The 22,365-nt window shown below is 33.8% G+C and overlaps 1 protein-coding gene across 1 annotated transcript in view; it reads left to right on the top strand.

The window, feature by feature from the left end:
• LOC103603385 (centrosomal protein of 128 kDa-like) overlaps positions 1-22,365 on the top strand; it is a gene marked incomplete at its 5' end in the record, with an annotated part of 78,187 nt that overhangs the window by 17,293 nt on the left and 38,529 nt on the right. The window contains one exon of the mRNA XM_008587890.1: positions 4,930-4,953. Coding sequence (XP_008586112.1) covers positions 4,930-4,953 — 24 coding nt within the window. The remainder of the gene's footprint in view (positions 1-4,929; positions 4,954-22,365) is intronic.

Genomic DNA, 22,365 nt, shown 5'->3' with positions numbered 1-22,365 from the left:
TTTGCCACACCCAAAGTGAAAAGGAGGAACAATTACTGGGTACTCTAGGACATGAATATCCTTTTAAACTGTCAGTTTGTTGGGGTTTTCTTATTGACTTTTTTTAGACAAAATCTTGACATCTTGCTGTGTTTTTTCTTGTTTGTTTTTTGTTTTTCTAATATTTCTGTTTTGTTATTTTGGGCATTAAAGTGGGTTATTTGAAAAAGACATGTAAGCAGTTAGCTTAATGATTTAACAAAAATTGACTACAGGTATCTAATAATAGCTAAATCGAACATTGGGATGATTGAGAAAGCAATGCCAACTGCTTTAATGCCATCCTAGAGTTTTTGTTAAGTGTATTGTTGTCTGACTTTGAATAGGTAACATGCAATTTTATGTATAGATCATTACTGCATTTGGTATTTTCAAAGCCAACTTGTGCTATATTTTAAAGCTTTTTTTGATGTGAATTTTATGTTTTTATTTTGTTCTAATTTATTTTAGATCACTATATGAAATGCTGATTTTTTTTTGTGATGGTTAACCAAAGCCTTTTCATTCTTTTTACTATCTTGAAGTTTGGAAAAGAATCTATTTGAAATTATTTCTAGTTCTTTTAATTATTAAAATATGACATGCAAATTGTTAAATGTAACGGATTGTCATGGGGAAATGCCAGAAGAAAAAATGTACATATTTGCGTTTCATTCTGTATCCTTTATATAGGAAGTAGCAGGTAAACTGTGAGTGCTGATTAAACAGAGTTGACATTGACAGGAAGAATACCATGCAGTGGTACCACAGGATGAAACTAAGTGGATTTTTCTTCCAGAAAAGAAGCTTTGTGCTTTTAGAACAGTGTTGGGAAGGAGTCCTCATTGCGAGTTTTTCTTTTTGAAAATTATATGTTTATTATGGCTCTTCAGTCCTAGAGAAGTTTCCAGAATTATTTTATACTCTTAAAGCTTCTTTGACTTGGAAAAAATAGAGACCCTTGTTATATTTTTATGCCAGTGTTGTGCTTTTTCCTATGCTAATGACATATTTAAAGCATTCTTGGAAAATTCTGCATTACTGTGATAACATAAAGTTACTAGACCTGTTCGACTGTACTTACCAGAGGCAGAAGAATTCTGATTATTTAGATCTATAAGCTTCTAATTCATCTGTTAGATGTGATGGATGAATCAATGAGACTAATTGATTGGCTCAACGGAATCAAATAAACTGTCAACGATCATGTATTCAGATACCAATGATCCGTTTAGTGCTCATTTCCTAACTTATCCTACGAATATGTGCTCATTTCCAGTGATGCTAATGAATTTGCTTTGGTTCATTTGTAGATTTTCATGTACACCCCATTGTGACTAAGTAGCAAATGAATATATATTGTCTAAGGCAAGTTACTAACCTCATCACAAAAACGTAAAATAGCGTCTTGCTGGTTAGCTCAGTGGGTTAGAGCACAGTGTTATAACACCAAGGTCAAGGGTTTATAACACCAAGGTCAAGGGTTCAGATCCCTGGGCCAGCCACCAAAAAAACAAGACAAAACTACAGTTAAAATACATCTTTTTTTATAATACATATGCTTCCCCCCAAAATAACTTTCCCCACTCGATCTGTCAAGCCAGAATAAATTAAAACATGATGTCTAAGAGCATTATTTTCATTTAGAAAGTAGATGTAGTGTTGTTTATTGATAAGAACAGCTGTGAGCACTCTTCATTGTAACTCAATGACTATGCAGTGAACACGTGCAATCATCAACAGCAGACATTAAAGTAATTATTTGTTACCATTTTTGGTGTTTCTTAGAACTGAAGAATTGTAGGAAAGGGACTATCAAATCCCCGCCCCCCCCCCAAAAAAAAAACCAATAGCAAAAGAGCAGGTTTTTCCTCAGAAAACTCTTTCTTCAAAATATTTCTATTTTTGTTGAACCCTCCCCTTCCTCTTAGACTAGTATTTCACTTCTGTCCTGGGCTCTCACAGTCATAATTATTTCTTTCCTTCTTACTGTTGTTATTTATCTAGAAACATAAAGGAGAAATAAATAGATTTGGGATAATAAAATAATTTCTTTGTATAACATTCTTACATCTTATTTTAGGTGTTTTTGTTTGAGGCTTATGGGTGGGCATCAGAGAGTCTGCATTTTCCTCTGAAAGTATATACAAAATTACATTTGTGTTTGTTTTGTATATGATGTACATTTTCATGGAGAGAAGATCAAGTTTCATCAGATTCTCAAAGTCCGTGACTACAAAAATGAGAGCCACTGATTTTGTAAAACCACCTGAAATAGCATGATGTAGTGAGAATGTCTTTAGTTCACTTCTGGAGATTGTCTTCCCACCTCCTAACCCCCCTTTTGATATCTTAACACTTTTCTTTTCAGGACCCAGTCTTAGGACTGGGAGGGTGGCAGTGGGGGATGGTGTGGGGGAGTGTTGAACCTGCAGGTTGAGCTTGAAAATAAAATCTGTTGAAATGAAAATTGGAGATTAAAAGAAGAAAACTACAACTGCAGTTCAAGGTAGGGTATGCGAGGTTGAGGAGGATAGAGTTTATTTTGGTGTCATTTTACATTCATTCTAGGACATATACTGGCATTGTTTTTTCATGAGCTGTATCAAAGCCACAATATTAGCTTAAGTTGCCTCTATTTTAATAGCAAGAACATGAGAGGAAGTATGCAAATCATTTGTTGGAGAACAAGGATACATGGTAGCCTAATTCTTTTACATACAGATATATAATAACTAATCTTGTCTGCCAAAAAACATGTCCCCTACACCCTTTAAATTTTTCAAAATACATTTATTAAATTTTAAAATCAAGCAATAAGTTCATAGAGACTAGGAATGGTTTCTTCTTGTTTAAAAACTACAATTTAGACAAAGCTTGCTAATTGGCATCAGTGGCTGTTATCTTAGCTATTGTTGACTGGCAAATCCCATTACTGAAATTTATGTTAATAAACTGAATTTCCTATTTCTCTAATTCCCTCATTTTTTTTTAAAATATGCATTTTTCATTGAAAGCTGTCTCTACTATTTTGGAGTGAATTAGGTTATAGACAAACAAACGTAAGTAAATTGTAGCCAAATATATTATTTATTGACTGTTCTGTTTTTACAAACTGGAGTGCTTTGACCATTTGAGCCCATAGTCTTATAGACTAGGCACATATTTCTTTTTAAATAGCATAACAAATATTTAAGTAAAACAAAGACACTAATGCACAAATTATATCAGCTTATCTGTGCCAAACACTGAGATATAAATTAATTCAGACTGAATTTATTTCATTTCTACTGCTTTGTCATCAAACAAAATCAACTATTTCAAGCCGACTCTATGTGTGCTTTTAAAATATGTTAATCCTGAATAATACCAGCCCACAAGTCCCCAGCATGAAGAAGACTTAAGCCAAAATAGGGGCTGTAAATATTTTGAGTCTTCCAAGATGGTTCATTGAAATGTGATACTGCCCGAAGGCTGTTTCTGTCTATATAAGGCATCTAATGAGGTTCTGTTGAATCTGCAAAGGATGATAAAGCATTGCTGAATGGTTTCGTCCCAGATGCCCTGTGAATAAGATGCCTGGTAACAACATATCAAAGCCCCCTTGAGGCATCATATGCATTTATTTTGAGGTGTTCAAATGTGACAATATACAAGTCACCAACAAAATAGCAGTTATTTTTGTGAAAATTACAAGGGTGAGGGTGAGGTCCTCTCAAGTATGCCAACAAAATGCAATTGAACAGATTATATTGCTAAAAACAGTCTGCTTTGGGCTGATTTTGCATAATGTATTCATTTAACTCATGCCCACATAGCCAAATGTTTTCAGGATAGGAATGTTCAACTCAGTTTCCCAGTTGCAGGGTTGGAGGTCAGTTGCAGAAGTCGTCAGAGGTGAGCCCTCTGTTGAGGTGACTCCTCTGAGAGAATGCAGGTGAGAGCCAGTTTGTTATTTCTGGGTCCCTGCTGGGCCACAACAGACCTGAGCTGAGTCATTCTCTGCACCATTTTCCCCTCTTTACTTCTTAGGATAAATAATTAGTTGATTTGATTAAACAAAAAAATTCAGATTCCACAAGATTTCCTCCAATTCTTAAAATAAGAGAAAAGAAAGACAAATGACTTGACCCTCCTAAAAAAGATGACTTTCCATTTTCTTAAATCTTCAGACTGCTTTTTCTTAAATTCAGTGTTTTTTATTTAGTAAAGACTTCCTATTTTAGCTGTCAGCTCTGGAAAGAGCTGATAATACAAGTGAGTTGAGAGTGCAACCATTTTCTTAAATCATTTAGCTTCTTAAGCAGTGTTGTCAATGACCCCTTCTTAAACCAGTATTTCTGTAAACCTTCTAATATGCTATGGAGAATGAAGGCCTGTCTGGGTTCAGGATTGGCTGCATGTGGCATATCTATCTCATATATTTTCCTACCTTGTTTTCAATAACAATTTGCTTACTAATTTTCATTGATGAAGTTATTCTGATGTCTGAATTTTACCTTCCTGTGAAATCACATTCTTCACTGCATACCTTTTTTATTTCACTACTGTTGTCTGGTTGTGTGATTCATGTATTTAAATCTTTTATATTATATATCCTTATATATGTAAATAATTTTACCAATGCAAAAGTAGTAAGACCTATTTATTTCAGTGACAGTGCCTAAATTGATGGTATTTACTGTTAAATTAATGCCTGTAGTACTAACATTAGATGAGATGGGAAAAGGTGTAGTGATTCCTTTGTGTCTACTTTTTTATTGTAGAGATCTTTCTGAGTAGGAGTTCTTACTTTTTACATTTTAAAAATAAATTATTACTAGTAGAAGGTAAATAGAAAACCTAAAAATAAAGTAAACTTGATTTTTAATAGCTTTGGTTTTATAATTGTATATTATGCTTTATTTGCAGGACCGTGTAATTGCATTAGAAACGGTAAGTTGGGGCATTTTCTTTCTTCTTGCATTACTGCTGTCTCCTGATGTGGATTTCAGAGCATACCAAAGGAAGCAGTTCCAGAAAGCATTTCTAAACCTACATCTAAGATTCAAAGGGGAAAATGAATTAACCATATCTAAAAGGTATGTGGATACAGACTTTTAAAATGAAAGAAGAAATTAAAAATAAAAATGTGAGCATATTTAAGTGGTCACTGCTCTCTCAGGACTGATGATGCCAAGATATATTAATTTATGGAAAACATAATTAGTTTAAATATAATTAATACCTCATGTATTTGTTTCAGAATTTCACAATCACTAAAAGGACCGGTTGAAAGAAACTGAGATCAGGATGCTATTATACTTTGGATTTCAGGTTTTCGACATTCATATTTTTTTAACATTGTTTTCACCAATATCAAGAAAAGAATGATAAAATCTCATCTGTTTTTTTCTGAATAATCTTACTTGTAGGAATCTAGTATTAGGAAATAATTTTTTTAAGTGCATAGATGTAAAGATTACATGCTTATCATATTTCTTAGAAATTTATTTTTAAATTAAAAAAGAAGCCAATTTCACTGTTTGGCAATAAAGTAATGGTTAGGTAAAGTGTGGAATTTCCATCCAACATGCCACAATGGTTATGGAAAAAACTTATTATATACAGTTAAATGGAAACAAATTCAAGATATAAAATTGTGTGTACTTTAATGATAACATATAGGCATATAAAAAAAAGTGAGCAAAAATGAGTTTCGCTAGTTCATGAGTATGAACTAGTAGCTTGTTAGACAAGAATTGAGTTGTAATTTCATTCCTTTCTATTTCTCAAGTTTATAAAATATGGTTATATTACTTTTATAAACATCGTTATAATAAAAACCATATGAACTGGAAGAACAGTAAATAAATTATTGTACCACCTTATGGTGAAATATTATGCAGCCATAAAAAGTCATATTTTCAAAAATATAAATATTGCGATGCTGTTATGTGGAAAAAAAGTGACATATAAAGATGTATAGACAGTGCGATGTAAATCTTGAATATGCATATTTTTGCAGTGGAAAAAACCTTAAGAAAATACACAGTAAGAGTAGTAAGAATGTCTTGGGACTGGCAGTGATTTTTTTTTTTTCCTCTTTTTATGTTTTTAATGATAAGGAAACAAAATCCTTCAAACAATAAGGCTCATAAAGAATAAAATATTTATTTTGTGAGTGTGAGAGGTGGAAAGAGGCTAATAAGGCACATTTTAGTAATGTATAAGCAAGTGATTTTGATTGATATGTCCAGACCCTAGTGGGTAAATAACTTCTTCCCTAGACTGAACTGGGCCATTTAGAAAGTACACTGACCTTCTCAGTTTCAGTATGATGACATTGTAGGTGAATAAAATGTTTAGTGTTCTTCCACATATGTTTTACTTACCCTTAGGAAGTGTCTTGCCAGCAGGATTTGGCTTGTGAATTAAGTGTCTTTTTTAAAACTATGAACAAAAACTGAATTTTTTAGTCTAAGGATCTAGATCCAGTGTACAAAATACCATTTATACACACTTAGCAATCATTTCTTTATTGATTCTTTCATCTGTAAAAATGGTTATAATGAAAACTAGTTTATCAGGTTGTTGTGAGAATTAAGAGAGAAAAATACATGTGAAAATATTTAGGACCAAACAAATGTTAGGTTATCATTATCATTATGTGATTGCTTGTTATTTGTTATTTAATCATTTGAATTCTACTGATATGCTATGCGAATCTGACAGTTATATCAAGAACAACAAAAAAACCTATAACTTTTATAAATATTTGTTAGTCTTTTTTATTTATCCAATCTCTTTACTAAGAAAGTACTATTGAGTATAATCTTAAATGCCTTGTTCTAAGCCTTTCCCTTAGGAATAAAGGTAGAAATAAAAAGTCATCATGAAAAAAATAAAATTGCTTAAATGGACTAGTTTTTTTATAGTAGCAGTTTTCTCGAGATAGTTTTAATTTGAAATAATTATACATAAAACCATAAAAATTAAAATGCTCAGTAATAATGTTAATGCTCAAATATTATGAAGTCCTTTGACTTCATGGGGCATTATAAGGAGCAAAATTTAATATACTTGGTAGATTATTCAACTGGTAAAGTATTTCATAGTTCATAAAATTAAATATGCTGGAAGCAATCTCAAGATCATTTATTATTCTCTTAAGTCTCAGCACTTAAACCATAGGAAAGTATGATGGTCCACATTTGGTTGAGTTGGTATTAAGGGTACATAAGATGTTTCATGTAGGGTGCACTCATATCATGGTGATAGAAATCTGCAAAAGTCTGAAATTTCATCATTCTATCAGGAGTATTTACGATAGATTGACTTTGAAGGTTTAGTAATTATAATACCTGAAAATAAGATGGTCTTTTCATTATAATGAGAAACTTGATTTGGCTTGCCACCCGTTATCTATATGCTTAGGCCACAATCCTGTGTCCATTTTTCCTCTTCTTCCTCAACTTTTTCCTCTCCTTCACACTAGCAGGTAGGCTTCTTGGATTAGAAATTACATTTCATTTGCAAATGCGTCCCCGGAGTCTCAAAAATTTCTGATATATAGTGGATAATCAATGAACATTTGTAGAATTAAAGAATGAATATCAAACTGAACTTATATTACCCTCACATAAGACCGTACTTAGGAATACAGGTATAAACAGTCCAGTAACTGAGGGAAAAAATTCCCCAGAAGCACATCAGTTTATTCTTTATTTCCTAGTCCTTCTGATCAATACTGTATTCTATTTGGTGTTTCACAGAAGCTCTGATCATCTTTACTAAACTTTAGTGTGAATTTTCCTGAGATGGAACCACCTTCAGCCAAAATATAGCAGGTTGATTACCCAGATAACGCTAAGTGATCACCTGGAAAGAAAATCTGATTGAGACTTCCAGCTCATGGGTGATGGATTGGACTCAGCCATGGATATTTATTGGGCAGTATGTAAGGAACTGTGCTGACACTGAGGAGGAAAAACAGGAAATAGTTGAGATCAGTGCCCTCAAAGAACTTGCACTCTAATTGAGGAGAGAAATCACTTACATATAAATAAATTAATGGTTAAGATTAAAATGAACTACATACAGCATGGAAATCAAACAGACAATGCATTTTGCAGGAGCTATTATGAAGAAAAGATCATTGTAGAATAAATTAAGACATCATCATGGTTAGATTTATCATGAAAATCAGTTTTGTAGTCTGAAGACATGGTGAGAAGTTTAGATTTATCTCTGAAATTTGAAGAATCAGTAGTGTCAGGTAGAAACAGCCTGAGAAGCCAGTCCTCATTGGAGATGTAAATCAAAGTTTGAAGGCAGTAATGAAGAAAAGGTTTGTTAAAAGGATATTTAAAGAAAAAGGCAAGTTCATGATTCTCATCCAAATATAAAATGAAGTTATGACATGTGTCTATTTCACTCATTGATTAATGAGAGAATGAGCAAGATATCACAAACAACTTAAAGGAACATTCAAAGAACCACACATATATAGGCACTAATGAATACTGAAATTAATTTAAAGTAGAGGCAAAATTGGTTTCTTCATGACGGAGAAGGGAAATCAACTGAACCTCACCAGACAAAATTTACTGTTTATGAACAAGAATTATTTGCATTGCTATCAGTTATCTACAACTAACAGAGTTATAAATAACTCAAAGACAACGGCAGGTTCAGAGATCCCATAGAGGGAGAAAACCAGAAGGGTGTGCTAGGCAAAACCTAGTTTTCCTTTGAAGACACCTAGTAAGTTTTTGCTCCATTTCAAAGCCTTTCACCTTTTTTCCCCTATAGATTTATAGGAGATAATATATATAACAGTTTGGGAGAGTAATAGGAGGCATTTTGGAGTTTTGAAATACAAAGCAATGAGTTTAGACTTCACTTTTTATATGAAGGATATTTATGGGTTCTTCCTGAGTGCCGGTTCCTACTGATTAGTACTGGTCACTGAAACATTCTGTTGGGAAGGATTCTGGCTACTCTTTTGGAAAGAATGCTGTGATTATTTTTCCTTTTTTTTTTTTTCGATATATATTGGAAGGTGGAAGGTGGTAGCACAGGTATTTAGTTAAAGGAAGCCACTGACGCTTTTTAGTCAAGGGTTATGGTGTGGTAAATATGGTGCATAAGAATACAAATGTGATAGCAGTGTGCAAAATAGAGAGGAGTGGTGAGAGGCTGAAAGTAGGAGTAGGGAAAGTGCATGTTGGAGGTGATCCAGCCTTAGAACTAAGCTCAGAAAGTTATGGGTACAGCTAGTTTGGTGCCACAAAGGCAGAGTCAAAGTGGGTGCCCTTAGAGAACTGAATTAGTGAACTTAGTAAATGGGAGATCTAGGGAAAAGAGCAAGTATAGATGCTACAGTTCTGTAAATCAAATCAAAATACAACCTAAAAAGGCCGGCCCGGTGGCGCACTGGATAGTGTGCCGCTTGGGAAGCACGGCGGCACTCCCGCCCGAGGGTTCGGATCCCACATACAGACCGGTTCCCGCTCACTGGCTGAGCGAGGCGCGGGAGCAACACCGAGGGTTGCGATCCCATTGCCGGTCCCTGGTCCGGTACGGGGGCAACACTGAGGGTTGCGATCCGTTGCCGGACACGGAAAAAGACAAAAGACAAAAAAAAAAAAATACAACCTAAAGAGAGAAAAGAAAAGCCATACTTAGAACATATTTGTAGCAGGTATAGTTGACTACCAATTTGTATCCAAATCTTATTGCCTACAAAGAAATTAGAAAATGTTAACCCAGATTTCTAAAGAAAAAAAAAAAAAAAAAATTAAAAAATGTTAACCCAGAATTTCTAAAGAAAAAAAAAAAAGAGTAAAAGATATGGGTAAACATTTCAAATGAAGAAGAACATGTGAGAAGATACTCATCCTTGTCAGTAATACTCATCCTCATTAGTAACCAGGAAAATATTCATTAAAACCACAATGAATTGTCATTTTCTTTAAACTGTATGTGTATGTTTTATTTACTCTTTTGTATACATTTTGTATACTCTTATTTACTCTATGATATAGTTCACCAAAAACAACTTAAAGGGATCAATGAACTTGTTAGTAGAATTTTTTTTCTTACTTTTACTGAAAAAATGATTAATGCTGTTCCCGAGAGTAATGTTCAAAGATAGCTGGTGAGTTAGCATGATCTTTTGATGGGGGTGTCATACCCCTGAGAGTATTCAAAGATCTTCCAAGGGGTATTCAGGCACAAATAGTTCTAAGAGAATTGGTATTTATATCCTCAGCTTCTACATGCACTTTCACCAAAAACAGCTCAACTTGAAGAAGCTATCTTACCTTTCATAATTGACCTCCTCCCACTTTATGAGAAAAAGGCCTACTTCTTACCCATCCACAGTTCCATGATGGCAAATTTCCTTAGGCACTTCAGGGTGCCAAACAAAGGGGTAATTTAAGATTTTGGTGCCTGCTGACCTCCTTTAATCAAAGCACTGAGGTAAGACTTCTTGTCCTGGGCTGAGCCCGTGGCGCACTCGGGAGAGTGCGACGCTGGGAGTGCAGCAGCGCTCCTGCCGCGGGTTCGGATCCTATATAGGGATGGCCGGTGCACTCACTGGCTGAGCGCGGTATGGCCAATCTCACAAAAAGCCAAAAAAAAAAAAAAGACTTCTTGTCCTGCCTGGTTGTACATATATTTTTGTTAAGTACAAAGATATACAGGGTATTGGGATTGAGGTGTTCTGAATTAGACATACAAGTATGTTGTTGATTGGAGTGGGGGAGAGTAGTCAATTTTATTTAATGACCTAGGTGAGGTCTTCTACCACCCTACTATAATCAAAGCATGTATGGGCTCCAGAAATCAAAACTAAGAAAGTTTTGAAACTTCTTCTACCACCCTACTATAATCAAAGCATGTATGGGCTCCAGAAATCAAAACTAAGAAAGTGTTAGCAAGAAATAATTGAAAGCAGTAATATCTTACTTCATCCAGGTGACAAACTCTGGCCATGCTCCATGCCTTATCTATTTATCTGTCTGAGAATTGTAATTCAAAAGTGAGACGGCTGTCACAGGGACACATTTTAACAAATTCTATTGAATTGAAAGATGAAGTCAGACTTTTTTCCTGATAGAAAGTAAGACTGATTTGGCTGATTGGGTTGACAATGAGGACTGGCTTTGCCAATCTGCAGGTCTAAGGATTTTATGAAAATATGTTTAATGCTAAGATAAAATGAATGTGTCAGAAATATGACACTGATAGAATCATATTAAAGTTAACAAGATTTCTATTTTTCTCAATCCTTTCTGCATATGTTGAGTTAAAGGAAAATCCTCTACCTGAAAGAAGAATTAGGTATAGTCACTTATTAAGTCTTGGTAAATAAAGCCTTTGGTATACCTTCCAGAACCAAAAAGTGAATGGTTTTAATAACTCCATTACAGTCCTTTGGTAAGTAAGGTGGTTTCCAAATCTTTGCTTTCAACAAAGTTGAAAAAGGACTTAATTGAGCCGATATATCATTAAAATTAATTTCTGATGACAGATTACTATGTAATGTTTGCCATAAAATAAGAAGATATTCAAAAAATTGAGTAACATTGTCATAACAAAACTGCTTTCATTCTCAAGTACTTTTTTATATGAACATGATTTCTCGGTGATTAAATTTATAGAAGCAAAAAAGAGGAATATAAATGAAATGGAACCCTGGCTTACTCAAACAAAAATTAGCATTTAACCATGGATACATGAACTAATTGAGTGCAGGAGAAAAGGAAGCTATATTCATTCCATTAAGATATATACTGTTAGAAGCTTTTTTTTTTTACATTTTATATTTAATAATTTTTCTCAAAATTTATAATATGCCTAATATTAATTACAATAATTCAATCTGTAAAAATGTATAATACTTAGAGCATTATGGTCACAGGAAATTTTAGAAATCAATATTTCTGTATATTCATACATTGTTGGTGCAGGGAAGGATGAAGTGTGAAAGGATAATTAATAAAAAGACTTATTAACATAAATATATTTTATATTAGGATAAAAGTCTAAAGGAAAATAGATTGGAGATAAAAGCAAAAAGAAATAAGATAAATTTTCTGTCTTTTAAAGAGGATCATATTCATTTTGTAAGTGGATAAATGGTGACAACAAATTACTGAGATATTTAAAGTTCACTGGATAAGTTTATATGACTAATATGCGATCTATTCAAAAATGTCAATATTTACAATTTTGCAGAAATGTCATCCTTTGCAACTACCCAAAAGAGGAATATAAATGAAATGGAACCCTGGCTTACTCAAACAAAAATTAGCATTTAACCATGGATACATGAACTAATTGAGTGCAGGAGAAAAGGAAGCTATATTCATTCCATTAAGATATATGCTGTTAGAAGCTTTTTTTTTTTTACATTTTATATTTAATAATTTTTCTCAAAATTTATAATATGCCTAATATTAATTACAATAATTCAATCTGTAAAAATGTATAATACTTAGAGCATTATGGTCACAGGAAATTTTAGAAATCAATATTTCTGTATATTCATACATTGTTGGTGCAGGGAAGGATGAAGTGTGAAAGGATAATTAATAAAAAGACTTATTAACATAAATATATTTTATATTAGGATAAAAGTCTAAAGGAAAATAGATTGGAGATAAAAGCAAAAAGAAATAAGATAAATTTTCTGTCTTTTAAAGAGGATCATATTCATTTTGTAAGTGGATAAATGGTGACAACAAATTACTGAGATATTTAAAGTTCACTGGATAAGTTTATATGACTAATATGCGATCTATTCAAAAATGTCAATATTTACAATTTTGCAGAAATGTCATCCTTTGCAACTACCCAAACATATGATGAAAACATTTAGACAGTTTAAAAATATGTGCGTGTGTGTAAGGAGGCATATACAGTTTTAAAAATTATTTTAAGAATTACCTAATCAAAATTTTGTAAACTATTGACTTAGAGCAAATGTGTAAGTATGTAGTTGCAATCTGTCAGTGTTTAATCAGCTTCTAAAATATTGTCCCTTGTTCTAATGTCCATTATTTTCAAAGTATATTTATAGAGCTAACATAACTTATAGGATACATCCTAATCTAAAGCTATATGGAGAAAATATACACAAATTTGCCTATATTAAGAAATATTACAAAACACTGGGAAACTCTTAGAAGTAAGACTTTTCTTTTCTTAAAAGACTGTAGAGTCTTAAGCACATCTCTAAAGGATTCATTCAACTAGCAGTGGTAACCAATTTGAAATAAACACACTAGTTGATCTGCAAGATTTTGGTGTCCAAGATTACAAGAGTATCCCCATATGTCTCTATGGAAATTACAGACTAAGTAACATTATACACTTACTTCAGCCATCTACATTAGAGTAGACACAAGCTGTTGGAGTTTTTACTTTTAATAAAAAAAACTTGTGCTTTATATTGTGAGGATAGTATGAATGTACTTATATTTTCCAAAATGCAATGGAAGTATCTGTCTGAAAAATATAATACATATAAGAAATGCTTTCTACTCTCTTTAAGAGAGCACACCTGAGTGAAATCTCAGAGTAAATGTATATTAGGTTTTTTCTCAGGATCCTATCTTAACTATAAAACAAAATATTGGTATTATACTCTCAATATATTGTAGGTGGGAGTAGTATATGTTATGCACATGTTCCATGTAGCCTTTACATGAAAAACTGATTTGGAGAATTTTCATTTTGTACATCTAGTTTTACAAATTACATACAAATTTCAGCTGAAAATTATTATGTGCCTAGTTTTAAATGATGGAAAGTGATATGGTAAAAAAATAGTATCTGATTAAGAGTCAAAAAATCTAGGTTCTGGTCACATCTCTATCATAGCCAGGCACATAATCCTGAGCATGTTATTTAACCTCTCTGCATTTCACTTTTCAATGTTTCAAATGATTGGACAGAACTAGATAATATTTAAAAGCTCTTCTCTCTAACAGGTTTTAGTCTAGTATAGGAGGAATTAAAAATCTGATCTTCACAGAATTTCTACCCCACTAACGGTTGCTGTGAAACAATTTACCCTGATCGAATTATATTTTATTATGTAACAGATATTTATCGAGTCCCTATCATGTCCCAACACTGCCCTAGAATACATAGCAGACTAGCTCCCTGCTGCCATGAATCTCACAGTTTAGACGATGTTAGAACTGAAAGGAGTCTTAGAGATTGTAGTCAAAACCTCTCTATACATGAGAAGTCTAGAGTCCAGAGGAGTTTATGAATTTCTACATGTGACAAAACTAGAGCTGGAACTCAAATGTCCTAGTTAGTGACACAGTGTCTTTTCCATTCTACATCTTCCACTTTTGACTGGTGAAAGCAATAAAGACATGAGTAAGAAACACTTTACAAGCATCTAGTGAATGATACAAGTGAAGAGGGAGAAAATTAGCAATCAGATCCCTTATCTACCATGAGCAGTGCAAGAAGTAAACTCGAAATAGGGCACTGACATTCCTGGACCATATTTAGAATTGTCAGAATATGGCCTAAACTTACTGGTAAATGGAATTTCATAAAGCAACTTCGATCTAGTTTTCTTCCTTTTGAATGTTGAAGAAAGGAGTGGCCTGTCCCTAGGTTGCATTACCAGTTCTATCTTGAACTTTTTCAGTGATATTAAACAATTCAGTTGATCTCTTTTATTTTATGCATCTGCATAAGGGCTTTAATGTGATTTACACAAGTGTTTATTCAATTTGTTTAGGGCTTTTAATAAACTTTGATCTCAGATGAAAGACTAGAGAGAATATAAATTGTCACCATTAACACTATTAATATAAATACCCAAAGTGGTCTCATGTTAATTATTTAACATTAGCAAATGATTTCAACCTATCATTGCCCCGATTACATTGTGTTTGAACATCAAACAGTAAAAGGTCAAACCATCAAAATAGCCCTTCCCCCATTACTCCCTTTAGGCTCTCTTCTTAATTATTTTGCAAAGCTGGTCTTCCATAAATGACTTTCTAGAGCTTTTTAAATGTTTTTCTCTAGTAGCATCTCACTTCTACAGGAAAGGCTAGTGTAGTACATCCTTGACATATTTGTTTCATTGTCACCAGAAGACATTAGCTACATAAATATATAGCTGTAGCTCATTAAACATAGAATCCCCATGACTTTCTAGAGCTTTTTAAATGTTTTTCTCTAGTAGCATCTCACTTCTACAGGAAAGGCCAGTGTAGTACATCCTTGACATATTTGTTTCATTGTCACCAGAAGACATTAGCTACATAAATATATAGCTGTAGCTCATTAAACATAGAATCCCTGACTTTAAACATTTGGATTTTATGAAATAGTCCCTTTACACCTTCATTTTAGAGAACCTCCTATTTTTATTTTATCCCCTTCATTTCTAACTCATACCTTGTTTTGCTCTGTAATACCTCAAAGCTCCTAATTCAACATTAACTGTTCCTTGAAGAAGAGTATTTGTTCCAGAAGTGTAGGAATTGAGTGAGAGGGGTAAGGCAAAAGCCAGAGGATCTCCAGCTGTTTTAGAGAATAATAAGATTTTGTTGATGTGAGTTAGAAGATGTGGTTGAGAATTTCTGGGTCTTTCACATGGGCACTTCACTTAACCTGTCTGAGTCTAATTTCTGTTTTCTATGAAATGGAACTAATATTTGTCCTGCTTGTCTCATGAGTTTGCTGAGAAGATCAAATGAGATAATGGATGGGAAATCCCCTTTCTAAATTTTAAAAATATTTCTCCCTTATGTGTACATTATCTTCACCAGCCGTAAGACCAGTATATGGACCAGTATATGGATAGATTTGGCTCATCAGTGAGGACATTTGCATTCTAGTTTTAGCTTTGCCAAACTGGTTACATGTCTTGGCAGTCTATGTTATATAAATTTTACCTCCAAAATTCAATTCAATTGTTTCAGAATTTAGGCTCTAAGAAGTTTGGATTTAGAATTCTTATTTAATAATCCAAATAAATTTAGTTCAACATACCTCCACCCCATATTTGGTCAACTTGAGATAGCACCCCAAATTTTTTAAAGCTCCACAGCTGATTGTTATGCACAGCCATTATTGAGAATCACTGATTTAGGCCATCTTCTGTGTGTCCTTTAAGAATGTACTTTTATGGTTCATCCCCTAAAGCCTGGTGTTATTCTGCCTTTACGTCTATTGGATTTGGTCCTACTCATTTCCACTGACTTAACTTTATGTCTTTTCTACTAATACCATCATATCTTCTCTCCCCAGTTTTTCTTCTTTCTAATTTACCAAAACAACAGTTGTAAGATTCTTTCTCAAATATTATTTTCCTTAATTTTCAAGAATCTGGGGATCCTCATTTTAGCCTCTTATTAACATTTAAATTTGTCAGACTTAACTTCAAGGACCAGTTTACCCTGTCATTAATTCACCAAATGACCAGTTCTTTGATTTTAACAAATTTTAACAAATTGGCCAATTCCAATGATACAAGAGCAGTATCTTTGGAAACTGTATGAGCAACTAAAAAACAGGGGAGGAGAAACTTGGACCTAAAAGGATGAAGATTCTGACAGTGCTGATAAAAGATTGAGAACTTTTCAAGGGTAGTTTAATCCTCAGTATACCATCGGGATCAAATGGACCCAATTCATAAGTATTGATTTTTAATTTTCATTCTTTTACTAAGATCTTTCAAAGAACAAAGAGAAAATTTCCTTATTTTAAATATAGAATAAAACTCATTATGCCTTGCAGATGCATAATGGATCTTGGTGACCTTGTTTTCTAGAAACATTTTCCTGTTTCATCATCCTAAAAATTATTTTATCATTATTCATCAGTTATTTAGTTAGCATAGCTCCTAACTGTGCCAAAAAGGACTAAATAATGTGAATGTAATGATAGAATTACATTGGAGGATGTTAAGTGAACTAAGTCATCACTATTACATAATATTTCCTTTTTCTTATTGTATTACCCAAACTATATCAAGAACTGTGAAGGGTCTGAGATTTTACCCTACTTTCAAGCTAGTAAGTTAGCCCACCACACTTTCATGGATACTGGCAAGAGACCAGAAGATAAAGGACTTTATTACTCATGGGATAGCAGCCAGCATGAGCTTCATATTTGCATTGGTTCTCTTCTCTTCCATGTCCCATAGAGGCAATGAGGAGATGGGCCCAGGTGGGGTGTTGCACACACAGTGAATTTTTATTATAGCTGAGAAACCCTGAGCTTATGAAACCCCCATTCTTATAAAGGGAATGACAAGAAATCCTACCCACTCTTTGCACCATAGGGAGACACTGTTTTTATTTTCCAAGACTGTTTGCTATACAAACATCCTTGGAAAGCTAGTCTGGGACAAAAGCTCTTATAAAAAATGTGTAGCAATACCATGGAGAAGTTCTTACCCCCAAAAGACTTATCATCTTTCAAGAAGGTATGAAGATGTTTTGTAGTCTTTTAAAATTATTACTTTATTGAATGCAGGTTAAGAATTGAGAATTTTTCATTTTCTCCCATAATAACAAAGAGAAGAAAACTGACAGAGGAAGACATTTCAGTTAATAGATGAATATGAAGAGACAGACAGCATCACTGTAGATTCTGATGAAGATGGTGAAATTGATTGCATAAACAACAAGCCAGATTATGAGTCTTCAAATGGTGATACCCTAGATGAATTATTGCAAACTCAAGTGAAAAACTTGCAATTATACATCAAAAGAGATGGCCTTGTCAATTTACAAAAAGCTAGAAGCTGCCACATTTTTTCAAGTATTGTGTTTTGAAGATGCAGTGCAAAAAGAATGAACCAGAAGTAATGATAAACTAGAACTCATTAGAAATGTATTTGAAATATGGAATCAGTATTTACAAGTATTTTCCAGGTTCACAAATCACCATTTTTCAGCCGTCTGTTGCGTTCATACCTTCAAAACCAGGAGAATACGTAATATGCTTAAATTCTTATTAAAATTTCTAATGAAGTTATTTTTACTATCTATTCTTCTCTGAATTATTTATCAAGTGACTAAAATTAAAAAAACAAACAAACAAAAAAAAAAACATTGGACCTGGACAGTAAATGGTGATAACTAATTTTGATAAATAATTTTCCTGATATACTAAAAATTAAACAAAAGTGCTGTGTTGTGTTCCAGGTGCTGGGAGCAAATTGCCATTCTGTATTCTCATTCTTTGTTTGTTACTTCTCTGTTTGTTTGTCACAAATGAATTTCCTGTGGTTCCCATAGTGTGCAAATTGCACCTAACTTCAAGTGATATTACAGTAAATTTGATATACCCAGATTTCACTACTTGTCCTGTTTACATCTTCAGAAAGTTCCTTTAAAGCACTGAACTGCCTTTAAGTTTGAGGGTGAGAGCACATATATTTAAAGCAGAGCTGAGCACATATATTTAAAGCAGAGCTCTGCACGACTGAGCATTGTACCTCAGCTATGTATCTATCTGCATCTTCTTAGAAATAATAGAGAGAAAAGCTCTCACCTTTGGCCTCCAAATAAAGTCTGGGAAGGGTGGGGGGTTGGCAACATGGAAACAATATAAAATACTACAAATTTGGCACTTCTCATGGGTGTCCTCTCCTAGAATTTCCCAAGAAAATGTAGGGAGTGTGAGTCCTCAAAGAAAAAGTGGGACACCTTTTTCACTTAATTTGGTCCTATTTTTATTTGATCTGATTGTTGCAACTTCATTAGTTCGTTTAGAATGAATTCCAGAGTTCCTGATACACCCGTATTCATATGACAGCATCTAAATGGTCATATGGGACCATTCCCAAGTCAAANTTTTCTTATTGTATTACCCAAACTATATCAAGAACTGTGAAGGGTCTGAGATTTTACCCTACTTTCAAGCTAGTAAGTTAGCCCACCACACTTTCATGGATACTGGCAAGAGACCAGAAGATAAAGGACTTTATTACTCATGGGATAGCAGCCAGCATGAGCTTCATATTTGCATTGGTTCTCTTCTCTTCCATGTCCCATAGAGGCAATGAGGAGATGGGCCCAGGTGGGGTGTTGCACACACAGTGAATTTTTATTATAGCTGAGAAACCCTGAGCTTATGAAACCCCCATTCTTATAAAGGGAATGACAAGAAATCCTACCCACTCTTTGCACCATAGGGAGACACTGTTTTTATTTTCCAAGACTGTTTGCTATACAAACATCCTTGGAAAGCTAGTCTGGGACAAAAGCTCTTATAAAAAATGTGTAGCAATACCATGGAGAAGTTCTTACCCCCAAAAGACTTATCATCTTTCAAGAAGGTATGAAGATGTTTTGTAGTCTTTTAAAATTATTACTTTATTGAATGCAGGTTAAGAATTGAGAATTTTTCATTTTCTCCCATAATAACAAAGAGAAGAAAACTGACAGAGGAAGACATTTCAGTTAATAGATGAATATGAAGAGACAGACAGCATCACTCTAGATTCTGATGAAGATGGTGAAATTGATTACATAAACAACAAGTCAGATTATGAGTCTTCAAATGGTGATACCCTAGATGAATTATTGCAAACTCAAGAATGAATGAGTGAACAGTATGCTTTTAAGGACAAAAAGGAAATAGGATATTCTCATCCAGTTAGTCATTCGACAAGAAGGACTTCATGCAATTTCACAGCAAGAACCTGGACCAGCCCATTTGTTAAGAGGGTGTACGACAGTACTCTTTCATCTTTTATTATGTTCATACACCAAAATTTACTTCATGCAGTTCATAAGTGGGCAAATGTCAAAAGCAGATGGAATACAAAAGTGATTGGAAGGAAAAGATGATATAAAAATGAAAATTTGCATTGGATCGATCACCCTAATTGATGCTTATATATCTAAAAGTGAAAAACTTGCAATTATACATCAAAAGAGATGGCCTTGTCAATTTACAAAAAGCTAGAAGCTGCCACATTTTTTCAAGTATTGTGTTTTGAAGATGCAGTGCAAAAAGAAGGAACCAGAAGTAATGATAAACTAGAACTCATTAGAAATGTATTTGAAATATGGAATCAGTATTTACAAGTATTTTCCAGGTTCACAAATCACCATTTTTCAGCCGTCTGTTGCGTTCATACCTTCAAAACCAGGAGAATACGTAATATGCTTAAATTCTTATTAAAATTTCTAATGAAGTTATTTTTACTATCTATTCTTCTCTGAATTATTTATCAAGTGACTAAAATTAAAAAAACAAACAAACAAAAAAAAAAACATTGGACCTGGACAGTAAATGGTGATAACTAATTTTGATAAATAATTTTCCTGATATACTAAAAATTAAACAAAAGTGCTGTGTTGTGTTCCAGGTGCTGGGAGCAAATTGCCATTCTGTATTCTCATTCTTTGTTTGTTACTTCTCTGTTTGTTTGTCACAAATGAATTTCCTGTGGTTCCCATAGTGTGCAAATTGCACCTAACTTCAAGTGATATTACAGTAAATTTGATATACCCAGATTTCACTACTTGTCCTGTTTACATCTTCAGAAAGTTCCTTTAAAGCACTGAACTGCCTTTAAGTTTGAGGGTGAGAGCACATATATTTAAAGCAGAGCTGAGCACATATATTTAAAGCAGAGCTCTGCACGACTGAGCATTGTACCTCAGCTATGTATCTATCTGCATCTTCTTAGAAATAATAGAGAGAAAAGCTCTCACCTTTGGCCTCCAAATAAAGTCTGGGAAGGGTGGGGGGTTGGCAACATGGAAACAATATAAAATACTACAAATTTGGCACTTCTCATGGGTGTCCTCTCCTAGAATTTCCCAAGAAAATGTAGGGAGTGTGAGTCCTCAAAGAAAAAGTGGGACACCTTTTTCACTTAATTTGGTCCTATTTTTATTTGATCGGATTGTTGCAACTTCATTAGTTCGTTTAGAATGAATTCCAGAGTTCCCGATACACCCGTATTCATATGACAGCATCTAAATGGTCATATGGGACCATTCCCAAGTCAAATATAAATTATCTGATCTTTCACATTTACTAGTTTTTAAAATGTCATTGTGTATATTTAGTTGCTAGATGACTGAGAAGCAATTGTAGCACCAAATTCAGTAATTATTGAGTAACTATTATATATTGGCACCACTGATTCAAAGAATAGTAGGTAGCATAGTCCCTCTTGTTGACTGCATGTTTGTGTCCCCCCAGAAATTCATATGTCAAAATCCTAACCCCTAATGAGGTGGTGTTAGGAGGTAAGGCCTTTGGGAAGTTAGTAGGTTCAGATGAGGTCATGACAATAGAGCCCTGATGATGGGATTAGTGTCTATATAAGAAGAGAAAGATGCTGGAGAGATGATCTCTCTCTTGGCTATGGCAAGAGGTGGCTATCTAAAAGCCAAGAAATGGGCCCTCTCCAGACATGGTTTCTGCTGGAGCATTGATCTTGAACTTCTCAGCCTCCAGAACTATGAGAAATAAATGCTTGTTGTTTAAGCCACCAAATCTATAGTATGTTTGTTATAGAAGCCAAACTAAGTTCCTATGCTTAATAGCTCTCAATTTAATGGGGATAAAAAGATGATTAATGGAAAATTGCAATGTAATGTACAAGTTTCTCTCTATTGTCATAACTATTTTTATTCAGGAACTCAAAGAATATCCTTGAACTAAATTTAGTCAGCTTTAGCAGAGTGAAGTCTGGTGTAGTGATGCTGTAGATTTGATTTGCACATAGTAGGTGCTTAATAAATGTTTGTTGAGTAAAGGAAAGACTGAATATCCTATCCAGTGTCTGTGTAATAAGTGAAATCCTGCCTACTTTCTAGAGTATTTCATGTTTTCTAGAGTTTTCATATCATACTTTAAATATCCAAAGTCATGTGGTTTGGGCTACTTCCAGTCTAGTAAAGGTCGCAGAAATTGTTCATTTTAGTTGAATATGTTAAAATGAAATAGGGGAGGGGGACTAATTTCAAATTTCAAATTGTTTTGGCAAGACAAGCTCCTTTTTATCCTAACCGACAGGCCACAAATCTCCCTTGTTGTCCAGTTGAATGAATGCATGACTTTTATTTAAGGGAGAAAAAAAAGTTTCTAGCAATTGAAGTTACAAGAAAACAATTGGTTGTTGCAAATGTCAGATGCACTTGCTTACCGAATAGCATTGTCAGCTGCATTGTGCCCACTGGTTGTCATGATCCCTCATTTTCAGGCAGTGGTTGAAAATTCAGCACCTGCATTCACATAGACTCTATGTCCCTCTTACCCTTTCTGTTCAGCCATTCTGGACATAGCTTAACAGAGCAACTCAAACATGCTTACAGTTCACCTTTAACATTAGCTGTTTAT

This window comes from Galeopterus variegatus, unplaced genomic scaffold (assembly GCF_000696425.1).
Source record: "Galeopterus variegatus unplaced genomic scaffold, G_variegatus-3.0.2 Scaffold4579, whole genome shotgun sequence".
In the NCBI taxonomy this organism is placed as follows: Eukaryota; Metazoa; Chordata; class Mammalia; order Dermoptera; family Cynocephalidae; genus Galeopterus; species Galeopterus variegatus.
Note: the sequence above shows the minus strand (reverse complement) of the source record. Positions and strands in the feature narration are given on the sequence as shown.